This window comes from Delphinapterus leucas, chromosome X, assembly GCF_059928025.1.
Source record: "Delphinapterus leucas isolate spDelLeu-1000000601 "Yukka" chromosome X, BTC_Dleu_Yukka2, whole genome shotgun sequence".
NCBI classification, from domain to species: domain Eukaryota; kingdom Metazoa; phylum Chordata; class Mammalia; order Artiodactyla; family Monodontidae; genus Delphinapterus; species Delphinapterus leucas.
The window spans coordinates 96,167,219-96,191,353 of NC_143150.1; the positions used below are offsets into that span (position 1 = coordinate 96,167,219).

The window sequence follows — 24,135 nt, forward strand, 5'->3', positions numbered from 1 at the left end:
TGCACCCGGATGTTCATAGCAGCATTATTTACAACTGCCAAGATAAGGAAGCAACCTAAGTGTCCATTAACAGATGAATGGACAAAGAAGATGTGGTACATATATACAATGGAATACTACTCAGCCATAAAAAAGAATGAAATTTTGCCATTTGCAACAACATGGATGGACTTGGAGGGCACTATGCTAACTGAAATTAGTCAGAGAAAGAAAGACAAATAGTGTATAATATCACTAATAGGTAGAATCTAAAAAATAAAACAAACTAGTGAATGTAACAAAAAAGAAACAGACTCACAGATATAGAAAACAAACTAGTGGTTACCAGTGGGGAGAGGGAGGAGGGGGCAAGATAGGGGTAGGGGATTAAGAGGAACAAACTACCCTGTATAAAATAAATAAGCTACAAGGATATATTGTACAACACAGCCAATATTTTATAATAACTATAAATGGAATAGAACCTTTAAAAAGTGTGAATCACTGTTGTACACCTAAAACATATAATACTGTACATCAATTATACCTCAATTCAAAATACATATATATATATGTTTTCAACATAGTAAAGATGTCAGTTCTCTCCCAAATTGATCTATAGTTCAGGACAATAACCATCAAAATCCCAGCAAAATTTTTTTGTAGATGTAGAAAAGCTTATTCTAAAATTAATATGGAAAGGCAAAAACTAGAATAGCTAAAACAGTTCTGAAAAAGAGCAAATTGGGAGAAGTCACTCTAGCCAATTTTAAGACTTACTATATAGCTAGAAACATAATTGAAACTCTGGTATTTGTGGAAGGATAGACACATAGATCAATGAAACAGAACAGAGAGCCCAGAAATAGACCCACACAAGGATAAACAACTGATTTTTGACAAAGTTGCAAAAGCGATTCAATGGAGGAAGGATAGTCTTTTCAACAAATAGAGAAAGAACAATTGGACATCCATAGATAAAAAAGTAAATCTCAATCTAAACCTCACACAGTAAAAACTGAGTCAAAATAGATCATCAATTTAAATGTAAAACAATAAAATTATCAGAAAAAATAGGAGAAAATCTTTAGGACCTAGGACTAAGTGAAGAGTTCTTAGACATGACACCAAAAACAAGACCCACAAAAGGAAATATTGATAAATTGGGCTGCATCAAAATTTTAAACGTTTTAAAAAAAAATTAAAAGTGTTCTACAAAAGACCCTGTTAAGAAGATAAAGGGGGGCTTCCCTGGTGGCGCAGTGGCTGAGAGTCCGCCTGCCGATGCAGGGGACACGGGTTCGTGACCCGGTCTGGGAGGATCCCACATGCCGCGGAGCGGCTGGGCCCGTGAGCCATGGCCGCTGAGCCTGCGCGTCCGGAGCCTGTGCTCCGCAACGGGAGAGGCCACAACAGTGAGAGGCCCGCGTACCGCAAAAAAAAAAAAAAGATAAAGGGACTTCCCTGGTGGGACAGTGGTTAAGAATCCGCCTGCCAATGCAGGAAACACGGGTTCGAGCCCTGGCCCGGGAAGATCCCACGTGCCACGGAGCCACTAAGCCCGTGCGCCACAACTGCTGAGCCTGCGCTCTAGAGCCCGCAAGGCAGAACTACTGAGCCCGCGTGCCACAACTACTGAAGCCCGTGCACCTAGAGCCCGTGCTCCACAACAAGAGAAGCCACCTTAATGAGAAGCCCGCGCATCACAAGGAAGAGTAGCCCCTGCTCGCGGCTACTAGAGAAAGCTAGGTGCAGCAACGCAGCCGAAGGGGAAAAAAAGACAACGAAAAGACGCGCTATAGACTGGGAGAAAATCTTTGCAAATCCAATATCTGACAAAGGACTTGTATCTATGATATATAAAAACTCAACAGTGAAAAACAATAATTAAAAAATGGGCAAAAGACACGAACATGTATTTTACCAAAGAGAATATAAGGATGGCAAATAAGCACATGAAAAGATGTTCAACATCACTAGCCATTAGGGAAATGCAGATTAAGACCACAATGAGATATCACTTCACACCAATTAGAACAGCCAAAATGTGAAAATACCAAATGATGGTGTGGACACAGAGAAACTGGATCTCTCATATGCATTGCTGGTGGGAACGTAAAATGGTACAGCCACTCTGGAAAATGGTTTGATGGGTTGTTAAACTAAACATAACTTACCATACAATCTAGCAATTGCATTCCTGGGCATTTATGCCAGAAAAGTGAAAACTTATGTCCACACAAAAACCAGTACACAAATGCTCACAGCAGCTTTAATTTGTAACAGTCAAAAATGGGAAACAAGCCAAACGTCTTTCAATGGCTGAGTGGATAAACAAACCACGGAACATCCATACTGCTCAGCAATAAAAAGGAACAAATTATTTGCAAAAACCTGGATGGCTCTCAAGGGCCTTATGCCGAGTGACAAAAAACCCCAGTCTCAAAAGGTCACATCCTGAGCAATTCCATTTATGCAACAATTTTGAAATGACGTTTTAGAGATGGAAAACAGGTGAGTAGTTGTCAGGGGTTGGTGACAGGGTGGGGAGGCAGGAAGGGGACAGGTGTGACTACAAAGAGGTAGCATGAGGGAGATCTTGGTGATGATGGAACACAAATCAACACATGATAAAACTGCATAGAATTATATAAATCCATGTAAAACTGGTGACATCTGAATAAGGTCTGTGGCTTGTACCACCATCAATTTCCTGGTTTTGATGTTGTATTACAGTTATGCCAGATGTAACCACTGGGGAAACTTGGGGAAGGGTACTCAGGACTTCTCTGTACTATTTTTGAAACTTCCTGTGAATCTGTAATCATTTCAAACTAAAAAAATTTTAAAAACCTAAGTTTTGGGAGTTCCATGGCAGTCCAGTGGTTTGGACTCAGCACTTTCACTGCCATGGCCCCCGGTTCAATTCCTGGTCAGGAAATTAAGATCCTGCAAGCCATGCAGTGTGGTGAAAAAAAAAAAAAAAGAAAAAACAAAAACCTAAGTTTTATTAGAATATATATTCTAGGGCTTCCCTGGTGGCGCAGCGGTTAAGAATCCGCCTGCCAATGCAGGGGACACGGTTTCGAGCCCCGGTCCAGGAAGATCCCACATGCCACGGAGCAACTAAGTCCATGCGCCACAACTACTGAGCCTGCGCTCTACAGCCCGTGCTCCGCAACAAGAGAAGCCACTGCAATGAGAAGCCCGCGCACCGCAACAGAGTATCCCCCGCTCGCCACAACTAGAGAAAGCCCGCGCACAGCAACAAAGACCCAACGCAGCCAAAAATAAATTTTAAAAATAATTTTTTAAAAAAGAATATATTCTAATTGTATAAAATTTGTTCAATAAGAAGCAACAGAAAAGCTTTAGTCAGAAGCAAGTATTGTCATTATTTTAGCAGATTCCCTTCTATGTATTTTCAAAATAGTTGAGATCATTCTACACTAACTGTAACCTACCCTTTCTTCCACCCATTAGAGAAATTATTTTCTCCACATCCGTTATAATTGTAAATGGCAGCTTAATATTCTGAGTACAATACATAAAATTATTTTAAACATTAATATAGCGCCAATTCCAGCTAGAAGGAACAGGGTGAACAAAAACTAAGTCAGAGGCAGAGTGTGGGACGCATCTGGACAACAGCATATTCGGCTACTGTTTAAGGCCTGAGAAATAAAAGCTGCAAAGGTAGACTAGTACCATACCATAGGGGCCACTTAATAGACTGCCATTAATTTGGTTGTATTATAATTTGGAATACAGTGATGCTTCTGCCATGAACTACCTGAAGCATGATAATGGTATTTGGAACAAATGATAAAGGGTAGAGAATACTGGACTCCATTCTAATTTTGCTGCATCAGCATTAACTAGGGAGCTTTAGGAACAAAAACAAAAGCAAAAGCAAAACACAAGATCCCTGAGGGAACCCCAGAAATTTTATTAGGACAGTTGCCCCAGAATCACTTCCCAGGTACTTCTGTTGCAACCCAGCGGGGAAACCACAAAAGAAAACCTAGGTTCCAAGAAGACAAGGACTACACCTGAGTTCACTGTTACATTCCCCAATGCCCAATACTCAGCAGACCCCAAACCAGTTTTTGAATGAAACTTAAATCAACCTTTGCCTCGCAAATGTCTACTAAATAACCCACTAGAGTCTATCAGGTGACTGGGTCAGAAGTTGAGGCTCCGAGACCTTTTGGCATACCATTAATCAACTGGTATTAGGTAAATGAGATGGACTGTTGAAACCCTAGGTGTGGAGTGCACCCACACTAGGATGAGTGGAAAATGAAGAATGAGAATTTCCAGCCCAAGATGGAAGAGGTATTTTTTATTCTATTTTCTCTTTTAAAAATGTCATCTTCAGTGTTACAAGAGTGGCAACCCCAATTATAAACCATGACTGTATCTGCAAAATACAATAAAATCAGAACTGAAACAGGGCATTCATCCACAGAAAACCTAAGTGTCACAGTGCTAACAGGCCCACCTAGTGATCCTTTGAAGAGTAAGGAAATTAGGGATGTGGTTGGGTGCCCAGATAGAGATAACATCAGTACTTTATTCTTCATCCATCCACCCGTTCATTAGCATTTGGGTTGTTTCCACTTTTGGGTTGTGAATAATGCTATGAACATTCACGTGCAAGCCTAAATTGTGGATTCTTTCTCCTGGGTAGAATTCTCCTAGGAGTAGAACTGCTGAATCATATATAATTCTGTTTAAAAAAAAAAAAAACCAACCTCCATGTTTAACTTGTTTTGAGACACCTCCTCTTAAATGTGTTGAGCTGCTGTTTCCTCCCGTAATAAACGTTTCCATGTCATGAAATTTTCTTCCACAATACAACTAAACATAGTGCTGTGTCAAAATAATCTTACTTCTGGAATTACTCTAAACACAACCCAGTCAGGCCTAGGTAGGGAAAATGGAGATAGAAAAGAATCAAAAAGAAATGGAGGGCTTCCCTGGTGGCACAGTGGTTGAGAGAGTCCCTGCCGATGGAGGCGACACGGGTTCGTGCCCCGGTCCGGGAAGATCCCACATGCCGCGGAGCGGCTGGGCCCGTGAGCCATGGCCGCTGGGCCTGCACATCCAGAGCCTGGGCTCCGCAACGGGAGAGGCCACAACAGTGAGAGGCCCGCGTACCGCAAAAAAAAAAGAAATGGAAAAGTCACTAGAGGAGAGCCGCATTAGAATCAGACTAAACATGCTGAAAAGTAGACTATAAACTGACATGAGAACAAGCAGCAAAGCAGTTTAAAGCATACCCAGAATCGTGTTCAATGAGAACAGAAATGTTGAGGAAAAAAAAAATCCCAAACTGAACCCGTAACCGCAGTGAATGAAATCTCTGCAATCTGGTGGAGAGGGGGATTAAGAGCAGTCAACACCCAGATATCTTAAATTACTGAACTTCAGAATGCGTCTGTGACCACTTCAACCAGGTCACTTAAAAAGGGCTAGGAAAAAAGCCATCGGAACAAGTTTATGTCTAAGCATCAAGACACTGGATATTTTCAAACATAAGCCCTGCAAATCGTTTTTGGAAAATTATCTGATGTTGAAATTCATCTAAGAGATGGGAGGAACGAACCCAGGAACACTTTAAAAGTGGGGAAATTATGAATTTATGTATTTAAGTATCTACAGAAATGTTAATAAACTTGGGTAATCATCTGCTAGAGTAGAAATAATCTCAAGAATTTAGGCAGTTCTTCCAGAGCAGTTATCTTAAGTGTTCACTCCTCATAATTTACATAAAAGGGCCAGTGAACCACTTACAATCCAATTTCACTCTATTTGAACCACCTTCAGCCATTTTTTTTCCGTCTAGCCATTCTAAGTCAACCTCTTTCCACGCTTTCGATTAAGTTGACTCAACTACCTTCCTATCTCCAAAATCAGTATAACATATTATGCTCCAAAATTCTGCCCTACAAATTTAGGCTTGCTGCTCTGAAATTACAACTGATAAGCTCTGAAAATCTAACTATCCAGAACCAAGTATATCTTTACAATGCAAAAAAGTTCTTAATCATACTGTAAAATTAGAACTCAAAACTGCAACGAAAGGTGAATACATGTACTTAGGTGAAGCCATACCAAATTGCCAACATTTGACCATTTTTGACCCCCAAAACCAGAATAACCGTTTCATTTGGTTCATCACAACTTGTTAGAAGTCATCCAGTTATGGCTCTTGTATCATCTCCTGTTAACTGGCAGCAGCTGCCTGCAGCAATGTGTGTTAAAACTGGATGTCAGCAAATAAAACTAAAGGTAGAGGGCACACCCAGGCCATCTCTATCAACCTGACCCCAAATACATGATCACTAAGTACTTACCACACTTGTTAGATTACTAATACATTTGATTTTTACCCAATTCATTTTCCCACTGTTCAACCATCCTTTGTATCAAGTGCTTCCAAGAACAGATCCCCCCCATAAATTTCAAACTATAATCAGTGAGGACCTTTTAGATTTCTACTACAAAAAGCCTTTTTTCACTGTACTCCAAACACACACCATCTTCATCATTTATTAAAATTGCACCAGAGTAATTCTGTATCCAAGAGGCACTTCAAAATCAGCACTGGGGGCTTCCCTGGTGGCGCAGTGGTTGAGAGTCCGCCTGCCGATGCAGGGGACACGGGTTCATGCCCCGCTCCGGGAAGATCCCACATGCCACGGAGCGGCTGGGCCCGTGAGCCATGGCCGCTGAGCCTGCGCGTCCGGAGCCTGTGCTCCGCAACGGGAGAGGCCGCAGCAGTGAGAGGCCCGCGTACCGCAAAAAAAAAAAAAAAAAAAAAAAAAATCAGCACTGGATGGCAACCCAAAAAATTACATCTTACAACTCTTCAGGCAAGAGCACAACTTTATTTTCACCTCTAATAATAAACCACAATTGACAACAACAAAGGAGACTGTGCAGTTCAACTTTTTATTTTAATAAAATCAGAATATGCACAGCACATGCAGTGCTAGCATCTAAACTAATACAATAAGCAATTACTAAAGCTACAGTGACTTGAGGTTCAATCTTCACATTCAGCAAGTTTAAATCCACTCTTATGTGATTTTTGAAACCTTATTTATTAACTGAAAATATTGCTTGCTGATAAAACTTGCTCAAATGTTAACGCTGAATGTACAAGTCACTGATTATGCCAATACAACAAAGATAACCACATGTTTGAGGATTGCAATGAGCCAGACATTCACTGAAAAAAAAAAATACACACAACGAAACAAAACTCACACAATATCTGAGAATCTGGACACTTCGTATCAGTGTTTTGAAGTGTTTCATTAATATCTTAAGACAAGTGTATCAAAACCTTGGCATGATTTAATTTAAAGTCGCCAATTTTATTTTTTACTAACATCAGAAAGTTATGGCTACACTGCCAATGCCGGGTCTGCTTAATTTGACTTAAGAGTTTATTATGACTTAACATTAAAAGCTCACACTACCCCGAAATATATAATTTCACGCATACGGTGACATTCAACATTCAAGTGCCAGTGTTTTTGTACTGTCTTTTGGTCAAGTTTCTTTAAACTTTCAAAGAATCACTTTTAGGCTTACAAAAATAAATATTTGTCAAAATGTTCAATAAATATTACATAAAACTAGCAGCAAAAAGTATCTAGAAATCTGTCGTGTGCAAATAGTTTTCTTCCCAACTATCATTCCCATGGTCCCAAATAAATTTTAGAATCTAGTCCCATCCCCTTCCTAGACAAGCTGCGTTCAACAATCTCCAAGAGACAAAATAAGATTGGAAGTTTAAGGACACGCACACAAGACATATATATAAAATTCTCTGAATGTGCAATAAAAGAAGTACTTTGTAAAAAGTTATGGGCAAAATGTACAAGGGCCTAAACCTAGACTAATTGAAATAGCACCATAACAAATGACCTCAATACTGTCAAGTGCACCTACTTAATAAAAGTTTTAGAACAAGGCACAATACACTTGAAAATCTATTGCACTTTAGGAAATTTTTGCCATCTTCCTATGCCACTGTAAAAAGATTGAGCGTTTTGATCACCGCATTCTGGCCACAAAATTAGCACAGAATTCAAAGTGGCAGAGGCATTTTAGTGGTGGACAATGCTCATCTTTGGCCAGATTTAGCATAAACAGACTATAAATACAATGGAAACCTATGCAACTAAAACTGACTAAAACTGCACTGTATAGCAGAATTGACACCTTGTGCAGTTATGTACATATTTCCAACCTGTGTGATCTCAAAGATTTCAGTTTGTTACTCTTCTGGAGCCATTTTTACAAAGTCTATAGTAAGCCAGTTTAACATCTCAACGCAGCTTGAACAGAGTAATGTAAATCGGCGTTTAAAATAAAGCCTGCTGCATTAATTCTTCCTGTTCATACCCTCTTGACCAAAAAACATCAACACTAGCATGCGTTATTAGACCAAAAATCATCCAGGGCCCTAAATGAGGGCTGGTCATTGCTGTGGTCAGCCATTCTACCATTTCAATTTCACTTATGGCAGGCATTTATAAAGTCTAAGTAGATGAATTCTCCTAAAAACCTATCTCAAGTTATCAGACCTTTATACTTTCCCTGTAATAGTATGCCCACATCTGGCTAGCTCATAATTAATGATCTGCCTAAACATTGAAAGAGGAATTGCTGTATTTACTTGCATTAACTTTGAAAACAGTGCTTTGAATGTATGCATGTATTCATACATCACCTCATCATGACTGGAATGGCTTGTTTAAAGACTATCAGGTTCTAAATACCTATCCAGGATAGAGTGAGCAAATCAGAACTTTAACTTAATACAGTTTGCCACATTAGAAACTAATTCCATTAATATGCTTCAAGACGTTTGTTGTTTGTTTTCCCCCAATCTGCAAGTATCAAAAAGCCCTAATGCAGGCTACCGCATAAGTTTTTTCCTTATAATATTTATGGATGAATCGATGATTCCTGTTAAGTTGTATCACACCTGTGTGCCAAGGTTTGATTTTAGCCCAAGTTCAGTAAATTTATTTTGTCAAAACAATTGGTATCTTGAGCATTACTGAGCCAACAGGACATCAAAATAAAAAGTTGTCTAAAGTTAAAGGCACAGTACATTAACAAACAAATGATCCTCAGTCACAAAATTATAAATGCAGTTTGGGATGGGGGTTGGGAGGGGAGTTAATCCAAACTACAGCAATGAAGTCTTCAAACCACCTTCTGAACAGGGCTGCTGATTGTTCCTTTCAACTCTTCATGTGACCTTGAGCTCCCTTAAAAAAAAAATTTCAGTGGAGAATCACAGCTGGTAATGTACTGCGAGTTCTTGAAGCTACACAAGGTATAGTCTGGCTAAGTTACATGTGGTTTCCATATTAGCTTGTTTGGCAGGGTGACCTACTGCAAAGCAGGTTCAGTTACCCCACCAGTCAACCCCCTGGGAGTTATAATTTCCTCCATATCCATCACTGTTGTAAAAGCCTCCATAGCCACCTAATGAAAGATTTAAAAAAGAGAAAAATTAATTAAGTCATCCACTGTTTAATACAATCTTTCCCTTCTTTAAGTATTTTGATGTAAAATTATAGAAAGCAATCTACAGGGCCGAACTTCCCCAATATTTTTAATTATGCTTTGAAAAAGATGGAAAAGAAAAAAAACCCTTCCCAAAGATATGAGGTGAAAAATAAACATTACCTCCACCAAACCCTCTGCTGCTGCCATGGCCGCCTCCACCACTGCGGCTGCTGCTGGCGCGGCTGCTGCTGAAGCTGGAACTGCTGGCACCACTACTCTGTCGATAGTCTCTGGCACCAAATCCTCCACTGAATCTACTACTACAAGGACAAAATGTGTTAGGTTCACATAAAGATGAAATTTCGACCACATAACCCAAATCTTGTTAAAATTTCCCAATGACCAATTTCTGATTTTCCAATTCAAACAATTCCATCCAGCCCTATCTTCCCCAATAGTGATTTTTAAAAGGCCTTAGCTATGAAAAGGCTCACATCAACTTAATGTCACTTAAATAACCTTGAAAAGTTAACCTTGGACATAGCACCCATCCCCATCATTATACACCATCTGTAACTCACCTTTTGGATCGTCCACGACTGCTACCCTTGTAGTGATGTTCATAAGCCATGTTTTCTAACCAAGATGGCACTTCTTGTTTAGCTTCAACAAGAAGATCCAACAAATCCTTGGTAATATTTACGTTCCTCTCATTAAAGAATGAGGTGGCAAGGCCTAAAACAGTTCCCAAAAGTACATAAATTAAGGTCTTCCATAAAGTAGCACAGTATTACTTTCATACTAGAGTATTAAGTAGAATACTAAAAAAAGAAGTAACTATTTGCTATTTAACCAACTCAAAGTTCTTTGAACAAACCCTGACTTTTCCTGCCACTTCTGCTAAGATATATCTTAATCGCATTCCTTGAAGAGTTCTTCTAATAAGATCCTGAAAGTTCTTTGCTGCAAGAATCACACTGAAAACCAGAAACCACCACACCATCAAGTAATCACACACTTACCAAGGTTTCCTACACGTCCTGTACGGCCAATGCGATGTACATATTCTTCAATATCACTGGGCAAATCAAAATTGATAACATGTTTCACATTTGAAATGTCCAGTCCTCTTGCTGCTACCTAGAAAATAACTTCTGTTACATATGGTCCATTTAAAAGAAAGCAAATAGTTGAACATGGCGACCTTGAAAATAAGATTATATTATACATACTGCTGTAGCCACTAGAATCGGGCTTTTTCCTGAGCGGAACTGGTGAAGAGCCTCTTCTCTATCTCTCTGAGATCGGTCTCCATGGATACTTGTACAGGCATATCCTTCATGGTACAAGAAATCCTCTAGAGAATCTGCACCCTTTTTGGTCTCCACAAACACTAAGGTCAGTGAATCTTTGCCTAAAGTAAAATATTACAAGGTTTCTGTCACTAAGAGTGGCTTGGTTCTCTTTGCACTTAGTAAACTTGCAAATAGAGGCAATTAAAATAGACCGTTTTCAAGAGAATGTTTTGGATGAGGAGGAAAAGCAATAAAGGTGATCCAAATGGGATTTATTACCTAAGCCACCAGAGTGATGCTAAAATTATACCTGTTGCATTTAGAAGGTCAAGCAGAAATGACCGTTTGTCTGACTCTTCCACCCAGACTACTTTCTGTGTGATGTTCTCAGAGGTAGAGCCAACTCTTCCTACGGCCAGAAAGATATACTCATCCAAGAAATCACGAGCAAGCATCTGAAAGAAAAAAAAAATATTTTATTATCTATTGAGATAAACAAATTCCTAAGTAAATAAGATTTGCAGCATCAAACAATACCTGTATTTCCTTCGGGAAGGTAGCACTAAACATCATAGTGTGGCGAACTCCCTTTGGTGGCATAGTATCTTGTTCAACGATTCTACGTATTTGAGGCTCAAACCCCATATCCAACATCCGATCAGCTTCATCTAACACCAAGTATCTGCCATGAAAAAAAAAAATCCAGTTTAGAATTAGAGGAGAAAAGATAGTTTTAATATAGCTGTTTCTATAAGCACAATTAATTACTCATTCAGGTAGTTAAATTCCTCACACCACACAATTTGACCCATGTACGTGAGACACAGCACAGGATCTTTGCCACTAAATAAATGGTCCAAGATAGTACACACCCAAATTAGCTCTTATACTTGCCTGGTCCCAAAGTCTGGTCATTCTCAGACTACTAAAATGTCACTGATTTTTCAACATTAAAATTACAAAGAGCAAACTTTTTGGAAAAGCTGGGAGACTAAAATAAATCTCTTCTCCATCTTAAAATTTATGGACAAGTTCCAGAAAACTAATCGCCAGTAATTTTTAAAATTAATGTATTCCACACATTTAAAAATTAACATACTTGCAGAAGTCTAATCCAATCTTCCCTCTTTCCATCATATCCACTAGACGTCCTGGAGTGGCTACTAACAAGTGACATCCACGTTCTAAGTCTCGAATTTGCTGACCAATATCAGCACCACCATAAACCACGCAAGGACGAACTCTAGATCGGTATGAAAACTGTAAGCAAAGAAATTTTATCAACTTTAAGGCCAAGATTTTTACGTGGTCATAAAACACTGCATCAGAATCAATGAGAAAGCCGATAATCTCTGAAATGCATACTTACTTTCCTGGCTTCCTCATAGATCTGTACAGCCAATTCTCTAGTTGGTGCTAACACCAAGGAGATTGGGTATTGTTTGCGGCGCCCATATCTTCCATTTTCCTAAGAAATTATTTATAAGTTAAACTCTTAACATTCTTTTTTAAAGGTCCATTACACATAATTCCCTTCTGTAATTCACTGATTATACGTAAAAACTTTCTAATTATATAGGTTAGAATACAAGTCTTACTGTCATTTAGAAAGCTTTCTCAACAGCTACCTACAAGGTTCTACAATCATTTCCCATTTTATACAGAAATATTTACCTTCATGGCCCTCAAAGCCTCGCCTGGACCATCAGAATAAATCTGACTCAAGATGGGCAAGAGAAATGCTGCAGTTTTTCCAGACCCTGTTTAAAAGAAAGCATATTCATTTAACCACAGAAAAACCTGCTTATTATTTTTGAATATATATTGGTAGATGACTTTTTTTAACTGCCCAACAACTTAACAATTAATTAGCAATTTTACTTTATTCCCAAATTAATTTTCTAAAAATTAATAGCTAATTTAAAAAATACCAAGTGACGACTTTGATCAATCTGTAACAGGAGTTAACAAACTAAGGTCCAACCTATATCCTTGTAAATAAAGCTTTACTGGAATATACCTGTGACCAATAATTTTACATATCATCTATGGCTGCCTTCACAGAACAGCAGAGCTGAATAGTTGCAGAGACCACATGGTCCATAATCCAAGAAAATATTTTGTTCATTTACAGAAAATGTATACCAAACTCTGGTCACTCACAATGTACTGGTTAGTATTCACTTCTTCGCATCTGTGCAAAGAGAGCAGGAATTCTGTCTCAAAACTGGTGTCAATTTCAATTTCTAACACTTCCTTGTAGGTACTGTACATACTGATAATGTATAAAGGATGACATTCTCACTCTTCCATAGGGCAAGAAAGATATCAAATTATTCAAGTGCCATATATTTTTATTGGGAGAATCTTATCTCTCTTTCAAACTGGCCAAACTCACACAGATATAATAAAGCCTGTTCTCAACTGATAGGCTGTAACTATCCCCATTCCCCAAAGATGGGAGGTTAAGGACCCTTCCCTTGGCCACATTCCCATGGATCACAAGCTATTCTTATCCTTCTTATCCCAGATACAATAATGTTATATAGTGCTAACTTTCCCACCACTGCAATCACAGTAACCTATCCCTGTTGCACCAATATCAGGGTCATGACTTTCTATAGGCTATCCCCAAGACACCCTAATGGAAACACTAGAGGTAACACAGGATCCAAAGGGCTAAGACAAAAGAGATACCATCCAGCTACTCCTTATCTATATCAAAGTATACCAGTCAGGCTACAAACAGGACTCAAGCTTCCTCGTGAAACTTAGATACTCCATGCATATTTTTTTGGTATTGGTTTTACGAGAGCAAGCAGAGTTAAGGTATTCTGGACAACTTTTTACTTTATCAAGTCTGCTTACCTGTTTGGGCACAAGCCATCAAGTCTCTCTTCTCTTTGATAATAGGAATAGCATGCTTTTGCACTGGAGTTGGACGAGTGTAGCGAGTAAGCTCAATGTTTCCCATAATAATTTCTCCCATCTCAAGATCACTGAACTGTCAAGAAATACGTCAGGGTTAAATAGGTAGAAATACGACCTGGAGCCATTTTGCTTTATACAAATACAATGGGGGAAAAAACCCTATCAACCAACTTGTACTTTAGTTTACAGCTGCTTTAAATAAAAGTTATCATGTTACACTTTGAGGGGGAGGGGGAAAAAAACAACAACACCCCCTAAGCTTAACCTACACTGGAAAAGTTTTCAGTTCCTCCCATGTCTGACCCATTTTCTATTTCAAATATTAGTAATGGTAACATTGAACTCAATCTCCCCCTTTCCACAAACCAATGAGGCAGGCTTTTAGAGTAACTTTAAAAGATTGTTAACACAACGCAGGCATGGTCTATATAGGCCTTTAGGAAGCCCATCTCATCTTGATGTGCTGTGAAAATACTTATACTTCCCTCTGTCTTAAAGTATTTTGCTGTCAAGCAAAATTACTTACACTTTCAATGTGTGGAGGACAGTTGTTGCCTGTTGCCTCAACTGGAATGTCATCGTATTTTTCAAAGTTAATCCCGGTGTTGCCTCCAGAAAAAAGTTCTCTGAAATCAGAAGATCGGTAAGTTTATTTGTTATACTAGCCAATAAGGCTTCATCACAATTAACATACATTTCAAAAACTTACTGTTCCAAGCGTTCACTTGGCGGGAGTGGTTTTGACCAATCATCTTCATCTGATTTGTCACACCAGCGACTGTTTCCACCACGTTCATATTTTCCAAAGCCACCTCTTTCACCACGGCTGCCAATGCTGTCATAGTCACCTCGTCCACGATCATCAAACCTGAACAGCACAACCAATTAATCAGAATCTTATCATTTAACCATTATCAGATTCCTACCACTACTCTAGAACTGTGCCTGAAGAGAAGTTCATTATGGCTGATTTCAAGGATGTCAACAATCCAGTTCAGGCTTACTCTTATTTGACAAATAAGGTCTTCTAACCAGATTGTATCATTTACATAACTTTATTTTCTAAATTCAGTATTCTTCCTTATTCTTATTACACAGCCTACACAGGCCTCATACATGTTGAAATTGAATCACGTCTTTATACCTGAAACTAACAGAGTATTGTAAATCAACTATAGTTCAATAAAAACAAACTACGCTTGGGAGGGGCGGGGGGGGGCGGGCGGGGAGAATCAGTCTTATACACATGAAACCAGCATATAACTTATACCTTTAAATATTCTCATCCAAATATTTCTAGTGGTAGGGAAAAGAGGAAAGTATCACACCAAATATCAATTGTCCCAGTTATATCAGGATGCTACTTAAAGGACAATTCACCTGTGTGACAAACTTTGGATAGAAAGGTAGAAAATAATCCTTACCTGAATTAAGATGTTTTTAGTTTTAGGCCTGTTTTCGAAAAATCAGGACACAGAGGACTAACCACAGCTATTAGGCGCATGAGGTCAGTTCACCACACTTGTGTAATCAAAAATATAAGGTGTTTAAAAATTGTCATATAGAATATCCATGAAAATGTCAACCAAATTAGGCCATTCACTAAAACTCTTTTAAGTAGAATATGTAAAACTAGAGAAATATAAAAATAACTGATTTCATTATGCCAAAAGGAAAGTTCTTCTAATCTAATTCTTGAATAACAAGTTCAATTTAGTAGACCTCTTACAGTTAAAAAAATACATAAATACGATTAAACAGACAATACTTAACATCCAAGTAGGTGGTCTACTAAGGGGAAAAATATCATGCTTAATGGTCAGAGTACAAATTAAAGACCAATTTCTAAATTGCTGTATTGTACACGTAAAAAAGGCAAGAAAATAAGAAATCACTCACCTTCCCCTTGATCCACTTCCGCGATCACTGAAGAAACTAGACTTCCCTCTTGAATCACTACGGCAACCAAAACTGCTGTATGCATCCTTATCTTTACTAGAACTCCACCCTGAACTGTCTTTATCATAGAATCCTTCAAAAGAAAAAAAACGCAAACCCATTTTATTATATTATTTAGAAAATGACAATACTTTAAAACATGTTTCCGAATCTGAAGCCCTCCACTGACTATCCCATCTCTGGACCAGAGGGACAATGGAAATATTCCTACCACGGCACTAGAATATACTGTGCACTAAACAAAGCAATTGACAGTCTGAAAATGTTCTGAATGAATACCACTTCTAAAAGGTCAATAGCTTTGCCTGTAACACAACTTTTATGGTATTGTTACATAACCATCACAATTTAACTTCCATTCATTTTATAAGTGAGTTTACTAGGAGTTACCATTATTTCAATGTCTCTTAGAAGTGACATTCATTTAAAACATTAAGAATGTCAGTTCACTTGGTTTAATACAGTATTTCTTAGTTTCAATAGTAAAAAGTTTTAAGAACAGTGCCCTGTTCTCATGAAGTACATACTACCAGATGAGAATTAGGAATATAATAGAAAAAAGGAAAATCCTCATCCCTACACAACTCAGTGTAGACAGGTTCCTAGGGTACAGCTATAAACATTCAGTAAGAGGGGATGACAAAGGTGTAAATTATCCCAACAGATAGACGGTTTAAAGACAAGTAGAGGGTTTAACTAGCTTCAGTGACACTTTATTAAACAGTCAGAGATATAGTTTGTAAGTTAAGTTACTTTCCTTCCACCTCCTGCCAGGTGATCAACAGTCTTGGCTACCAATAAAGAGCTGAATTAGATTTCTAAGATCTCTTTCAGCTCTAACTCCTATATCATACCGCCTCTCTCCCTGCTTTGATTCCTGTCATTGCAACAAAGGGAGAAAAGCACTAAATATACCTGGAAATCAATTTCAGCTAGTGCATTCTAAGGAATGAGAACCCATGACGATTAAGACTCTACAGTAAATAAAAACAATGCTATGATAGCTAAGAAATTATAATACAGATTTTATATTCCATGTATTGCCAGGGACAGTGAAGCTAACACGGACTGCATATGGATATGGAGAAACGACAGCAAACCATGTGCTTCTGTGGACTCTCCACCCTTCCAATCCTGCCTTCTTTATCCAGTATCTTCCCTCTTCTTGACCTTGTTTTCCTGACCTTCCCCTTTTCCTCCAAATCTCAGATCACCTATTTTATGGAATACACAGCACCCAAACAACTGTCCCATAATATGAGCCATCTACTAGTTCTCTGTCACTTATTTACAAAGTTAATGGGAAAAGACCAGCTGTTGTGATACCTTTTAGATAAGACCTTTCAAATGAAGCAGTTAAGGCAAGGAGATGAAGCCAGAGAATCACTCCCATCTATTGGGAGCATGCCCAATGCTTGTTAACTATTCCCCAATAACCCCATCTTCATTTTGGCACCTCTGCAAGACAGAAATAACTGGGTTGTCATCACTATGCAGCAGTTTGGTTTACACAGTAATGGGTGCCCAATCACCTTTTTCAAATTGAAATCATGCTGTGAATGATTACAAACACAGGTTAAGCACAAGACTAGTGAAATTGTACAAAACCATGCCCTTGGCCTCAGAAGAGTTTGACATAGGAAATGCAGTTTTCCACTGTCTGACATTAGATGAGTTTTTCCAAAATGAGTAAACCCTAATATCTGAAACAGTTCTGCCAGTAGCAGGAGGAGCACAATGTTTACAGACTTCTCTAGGGTCTCATTTTCCCTAGGCTCCAACTTCTAAATGCAGCATGAATTAAGTATACCAAGTTGTTCAAAGGACTTACCTTTAGTAGCTTCTCTGTTCCTTAAGTGAGGAGGAATATAGCGCCCTTCTAAAAGAAATTAACAAAGTTAAAACTTCATATTCCATAAAACTTTAAGTTAAAGCTTTCTGGCCAAAATTTGCGCTATTAAAAAACAGTCCTGGAAAGAAAATTTTAAAATCTATAGTCCTCCAGTCTGACTATGTAGTTGGAAATTGAGAAGTGGGGAAAAAAACAATCTACTTTTAAGGCTTCCCTGGTGGCGCAGTGGTTGAGAGTCTGTCTGCCGGTGCAGGGGACATGGGTTCATGCCCCGGTCCGGGAGGATCCCACATGCCGCGGAGTGGCTAGGCACGTGAGCCATGGCCACTGGACCTGCGCTTCCGGAGCCTGTGCTCTGCATCGGGAGAGGCCGCGGCAGTGGGAGGTCCACGTACCGCCCAAAAATAAATAAATAAATAAAAACAAATTTACTTTTATTTTAAATGGGTTATTGCTTTAATAAGTAGAATTTTAAAAGGGAAAGGAGAACAGGTTTGACTTGGAACCTAATAGTTGAAATCTACAAATACATAAATTTAACTTGTCACTAGTGGTTAATTTAATACAATATTTTAAAAGGCCTGCTATGATTTCAGAGAATTGTTACAAACTAACAAAAGAGTTACAACGTTAAGTATCACTACAACAACGTAACAAACATTAATAAATTACCTAACATGTAGCAAAAGTGTTACTGTAACAACCTAAAAGTAATAAACATGTAACTAGCCACTAAAAGGCTTTTTTGTTTCTACCCTGGTTAAGTTCCAAGACATAGAATACATATGTAACATGGGAAAGTTGCAAGAGGGAGAATGATTTCAAGGAACTGAATTTTAATTCGAGACCTGCAGAGTTTAAGGAAAGTCAACTGTTTTTCTGTATGCACAAGAATACAGCCTAGACAATGGATGAAAATCAAAAGCAAATAATGTATATACCCACCAAGTAAAGTCAACTTGCTTTAATCTGCAATTTAACTTTTTCACTTCTGGGTTGAATTATTAAAGATCTCTATTAGAGTGGTTAAGTCCTAAATGATTCTTAGCATGCCAAATAAAGTGAAATTTAAAACAAATACCAAGTAACTGTGCCCAGTGAGGCCCTTCTTGCCTAAAAATGAAGACATGCCCTTTACTATGCAACAAAGAGAGCTTGAAGAAATGGTGCTTTCAGACCTTACATACAGCCGATACACATTTTTTCTTTTTGGTTAACAGGGTGGGAAGAGACCTGAGCTGAAGCACGTCTATTGCCAATAATAAACCACCAAGATCCCATATACCTTAATACTAATCTCTACCAAGTATCCAAGAAACCCTTTTAAGGAAAAAAAAAATTAAACAAAACTTCTATATCTAACTTCTTTTCAACAGAATACAACAATTCAGCATTTAAAATCCTAACCACCACCCCAAGATTCATTATGGCCTCGTTCTATTATTTTTTTAAAAAATATTTATTTGGCCTCACCAGGTCTTAGTTACAGCATGCGGGATCTTTAGTTGTGGCATGCAGGATCTAGTTCCCTGACCAGGGATCGAACCCAGGCCCCCTGCACTGGGAGCAGGGAGTCAACCACTGGGCCACCAGTGAAGTCCCTAGCCTTGTTCTATTATTAAGTCTCATGTTCTTCATGGGAAAGGGATAGCTGTAGCTGATGAATGTGAATGTTCCCTTTATTCAGTTTAATTCTGGTAGATTCACTCTAATAGTGATATACACATTCCCATCACCTTTAAGCTGGGCTCAGGATTCATAATGGACACAATCAAACCCTTCTAGAGATAATTTGTGTTTTGTATAAGGTCCTTAATGATTGTTTTCATTCAAGAAAACTACTGTTTTGTTATCAAAAGACCACAACACAGGACTTCCACTGCAAGAGGCATGGGTTCCACCCCTGGTCAGGAAACTAAGATCCTGCATGCTGCGCAGCGTGGCCAAAACAAAACAAAACCACCCCCCCCCAATGCTACCCACCTAATTCTTTACACAGTAAAGATTGGCAGGGAAATTCTTAAATTTTAAACAAATCCAACTAAATATTAAGGTATTAAAGCTCTAATACTCAAGTAACAGCATTGTAAATCAACTGTATTTCAATGAAATAAATTTTTTTTAAAAAGCCCTAATTATTCACAGTAAATCCATAAAATGTTTTACTTACTGCTGGCGGTACTTCCTCCACTCTGATTATCAGAAGAGTTCAGGTCTAGGCCAGCAAACTAGAAAAGAGTTATTAAACTTTGGTTAGCAGCCCATGTGCAGAAATATTACACTAAGACAAAACTAGTCTTGCTCTCTAGCATTTACTAGCACTAGTTGTCCTGTCTGCCTCACCGGGGATGTGAAACTCTTAAGGAGAATGTGACGAAGAATGTGCTTCGAAGACAACTAAGTTGTAAGCAAATGCAAAATACTTTACTACAGTACTACTGTATATACTGCAGAAAGTACCACACCAAGATGGTGGTGCTATCCAGGAGAAACTGGGTCCAAATTTAACTCATTCATTCAAAATGAATCTTCCCTGTAACGTTTTCCATAGTAAAAGTTCAAGAAATTTAAATTATTTTAAAATGTCAAATAGTCATTGGACTCATTTTAGCTCCAAACATTTGGAGACAAATGTTTTCAATGCCACCAACTTTCTACTTGGAATTATTTTAAACCTACAAAGCACACCTGAAAAATGTCAGAACAAAAATTTTATCGACCATGTCATAGTTCCTTTATCCCTAAATACTGCACAAATATTTTAAATTAGGGTAGCACGCTTCAGAACAAAAATTAATATAACCACCACTTACTGAGCACTACTAAGCACAAACCTATGAAGTAGGTACCTACTTGTTCTCCCACTTTCAGTTAAGTTCAGAACACTTCGGACATAAATGGCACAACTGGCATTTAGTGTCCCTGATGCGTAGGACACATTTTACTGCCTTTATCTCCACGTCTACCCGTTCCTTTACACTGGTAGCTCAAAGCCTCAACATTCTAAAAAAGAGATCTATCTTCATCGCATTCTGCAATAACAAACTATTTACAAGCAATAGGGGGAAAACTGTATGTGCCAAAAGCAGTTTCATTTTTTTAATGTACCCAGTCACAGCACTATTGCCACCTGTTTGCAAAGGTGATACGCTATACCATAACGTTTAAGTCCTCTGTTAAAAGCTCAAGGTTATACTGTCAAATTGCAAGCATCATCAACGGAGGCACTGAAAATTGGAAGCAGATGCTAAACCTTGAAAAAAAAAATGAGTTATGGTAAGGCAGCTCACTTCCTAATTTCTGTCAGCAAAAACGCTGTCATGTTTTCTCTGCACTAGTTATCTCAGCAATTGACTGATACTTTAACGCACAATAGTAACAAACTTTCTTTTTGCACTTGTTGCCGTACGTTTTGTTATTAATTTTACACTTGGCAAACACTAAATGCTACTGTAAACTGTTAGGATTACGTTATTGTAATTTTCTCAGTTGTGAATTAGCCTGCTGCTTAATTCTAACGACTCTGCATACTTTTTCCAATTATTTCGATTACAAATTTCATTCCTACCTAGAATCTTAAATACAGCACTACCTACATGGTAAATGTTAAAACTGGGAACAGCCTATGCTCTTGATAACAGATTTTTTATGTCTCTGCTCCATTTAACATGACGCGTCAGCAATTTGGAGGATTCAAACTGATTCATTAATGGAAAAAACGCTCCCCCCCCAAAACAGGTCGTTAAGTCCTTAAAAACTTATTACACACGACTACATTAAAGTCTATTGACAATTCATTTGCGTCACTCGACTTCATTTCAGAATTTCGGAGCTCGTGGTAGGCATAAGTTTACTTAAAGGCTACAAACATCGCACTGAAGAGCTTCTCTGAAGCGCGGTGCCACTGTTGCTGAGGGATGCAGACTTCCTGCCACCTCAGCCCAGAACCCCTCCTCTACCTCTAAACCCTTAGAAGAGGGCGTTCCGGGTAAGACGACAGACCCGGAGCCTCTGACCTATTTCAAAATTTTAGTCCATAAGCAGCAACAAGTCAACAACAAAATTGTTTATTTCTCCCCAAGCCACATTCCGGGTGTTTTCCCCCTGGCCGAGTCCCTAATCAAACGCCCGCATCAAAGTGTCCTAACCCTGAGGACACTCGTACACTCCGTGGCGCCCCCCCACCCCCCAAAACGACGCGCGGCCCTGGGCTAAATCGCCACACAGTGACTATGGTGAGCATGTGAAGCGGGGCGGCCGCAAACCTCCCTGACGTCTCCCCACCGCCTTCAACCACGAACTCCAGAGCCCGGCGCCACCGCGACGCAGCGGCCCATTCTTCCCTCCCCCCCTCCCTTCCCCCCTCCCCCTCCCCCCTCCCCCCCCCTAATCTGCGTCACAAAACTTTCCACTCCGGAAACGCGGCCTCACGGGCCGTGGCTCCCGGCCTGCGGAAGCCGGGCTGGAGCGAAAAAGACCTGCGGAAGGAAGCCCGGGAGGAACAAGATGCCCATCCATCCCCGTTTCCGGGCCCTCGGCGGCCCGGCCTCTCCCGCTCGTGGGCCGCAGCGCCGCCCAGCCACCCGACACCACACAAAGGAGGCCGCCGCCATTCCCCCGCGCGAAGGCCACCTCCCGCGCCGCCCCCTCCCACATTCCAGGGCCGCGTTCCTCCTCCCGCTCACACGCGCGTACACACACACACACGCCAACCCCGCTCGGCTCTCTGACCGGAATCCGAGCCGCGCACGCCGCGAGAGCCGGAGCCCTCAGGACCAGAAAGGTCCCCATTCGTGAACCACCGCGCCGCGCCGCGCCACCCTCCCCCCACCCACCCATGGGTCACTAGTCAGTCGAGGTTCGCGCGTGCTCGCCTCCGCGAGAGCGCGCGCCCCCTCCCCCTCCGCCCGCCTGCGCACGCACACACAAAAGCCGCCATTGTGCCCGGACCGGGGACAATACCGCGAGCCAAGTAGGGGCCCCAGCGACAACCACAACTAGCATTCCTGTCACCTTCCCGTTCCCCCACAGCCCTGGGGCATTCACACTCACCAGCCCGAGGGACCCAGCAAATGGGAACTGAGGATACCAGCTAGCACTGCGCCACAAACCATGTTAGGTCAGGGGAGGGAATTCATGCAGCAACAACCCTGGTAGGCTCCCTGCGGCTCACCTGCTGGTCCAGCCCGAGCGCATTTTCCACCGCCACATGACTCATCCCTGAAGAGTACCGAGAACTCGGAGTCTTCCGCTGCTGAGCTAATGTGTTTGGCTCACCGCAAAGACCCTCTCACAGGAGAACTGCGGCTCTAAGGCGCACGGCGCGGCCACGGATCTAATATACCCGCTGGAACGGCTGCTACGTCAGCACGTAAGACGTGTGCCCTCCCTCTCACACCCACACTCCTGCCGCCGCTACGACTTCTGCCTAGCTACTGCGCTCTCGTTTAGTCCTAACCTCGCGGGATTTCCTAGTCGGTCGCGTCCCCGGCTCGTCGTCCTACCTTGGCACTGAGAGCGCCAAATACTGTCCTAGTTCGCTTGAGTTCCACTTCCCCTGTCCTCCGCTATTACCCTAGCCGAGGTCTAGGAGGTCTCGAGATCTCGCGAGAATTCCTCGCCTCCCGCTTTCCGCCAGCTGGGATACCTTAAAATCTAATCCATGCCTTTTCCCCTTTTCTTTCCGTAACGTCCCCGGTGTTCGCTGTTCCATTGTTTCTTGGGAGCGCTCTCTCCTTTCTCTCTCAGCCCCCCAGACTTGGAGATGTTGTGAGATTTCTCCAAACTAATTGGCCCTAGCGTTTTCGCGGGCAGACTCCCCGAAATCGGAGTTAGGCCGACAGACCCAAAGCCCAGGGGGCGGCGGGTCACGTGACTGCAGGTGTCGAACGCGGAGGCCATTTTGTGGAGCAGGAAACTGGTTTTAAATAGAGTGCTCGGAATCGGGGGAGGAGAGGGAAAAGAGGGAGGGAGGAGGCGGGAAGAGGGGGAAGAGGAGGAGGGGAAAAAAGAGGAAGGAGGAGGGAAGAGGGCGGCATGGTGACCAGGGGAGCGGGGAGAGGAGTGGAGGGGAGCTGGCGGCGCGCACAGGTGGTGAGACGCTTTACCGCGCGGTTGCCTAGGCAGCGGGGGCACCGCCTAGGAAAGCCAGAGCCCCTCAGGTTCTCTACACCTCGTTGACCCCGCGCCCCCCCCAAGCGAGAGCGCTCTGGCGCGCGCGTCCCCGCCCCCCGCGGTGTGGAAACAATGAGACAGTCACGCGGTGAACTAGACTGGGTGGTAGCTCACCCTCCTGAGACCCCAGCCCTCCGCCGGTACGACCGCTCAATTAGGCCCGTAGTTTCTTCATGCGGGGCCGTCCAGCTTCTCAGGGCCGATTGCCACCGGCGTGGTGCTGCCTCCCTCAAAGCCAGAGGACCCTGGGGATGGAGAACGGCTCTCCTAGGGAGTCGGGGGTGTTTGTGGCTGGGCGCAATCTGGGCGTGACTAAGGAGGTCTACTGCATTATCGGCCTGGGTTCGGGGTGACCCTCAGGCCACCGCAGTGGATGGGGAATGGGAGGAAATGGGTTTTTGC

General features: G+C 41.1%; 1 protein-coding gene across 2 annotated transcripts; it reads right to left on the reverse strand.

The window, feature by feature from the left end:
• Window positions 1–6,920: 6,920 nt before the first annotated feature.
• Window positions 6,921–22,888, reverse strand: DDX3X (DEAD-box helicase 3 X-linked). 2 transcript variants are annotated; one of them, XM_022556324.2, is made up of 17 exons: window positions 22,733–22,888; window positions 19,730–19,787; window positions 17,539–17,586; window positions 15,648–15,780; window positions 14,458–14,616; window positions 14,275–14,374; window positions 13,686–13,821; window positions 12,492–12,577; window positions 12,187–12,285; window positions 11,917–12,077; window positions 11,355–11,499; window positions 11,128–11,272; window positions 10,755–10,936; window positions 10,545–10,662; window positions 10,104–10,257; window positions 9,703–9,839; window positions 6,921–9,498 (listed from the first exon to the last, which is right to left on the reverse strand). In XM_022556324.2, the coding sequence occupies exons 1-17, from the start codon at window positions 22,775–22,777 to the stop codon at window positions 9,419–9,421; spliced, it is 1,986 nt and encodes a 661-aa protein (XP_022412032.1). In that variant the 5' UTR covers window positions 22,778–22,888; the 3' UTR covers window positions 6,921–9,418. The 2 variants fall into 2 exon arrangements, with proteins under 2 accessions (XP_022412032.1, XP_022412031.1); XM_022556323.2 differs by having other exon boundaries at window positions 9,703–9,842; window positions 22,733–22,887.
• Between the last annotated feature and the right edge of the window lie 1,247 nt (window positions 22,889–24,135).

Coding starts and splice junctions, on each gene's coding strand:
- DDX3X (XM_022556323.2), bottom strand. CDS start 22,777: ATGAGTCATGTGGCGGTGGAAAATGCGCTCGGGCTGGACCAGCAG. Junction 12,286..12,491: donor AGGCTTTGAGGGCCATGAAG/GTAAATATTTCT, acceptor ATAATTTCTTAG/GAAAATGGAAGATATGGGCG. Junction 11,273..11,354: donor CCTTCCCGAAGGAAATACAG/GTATTGTTTGAT, acceptor TTTTTCTTTCAG/ATGCTTGCTCGTGATTTCTT.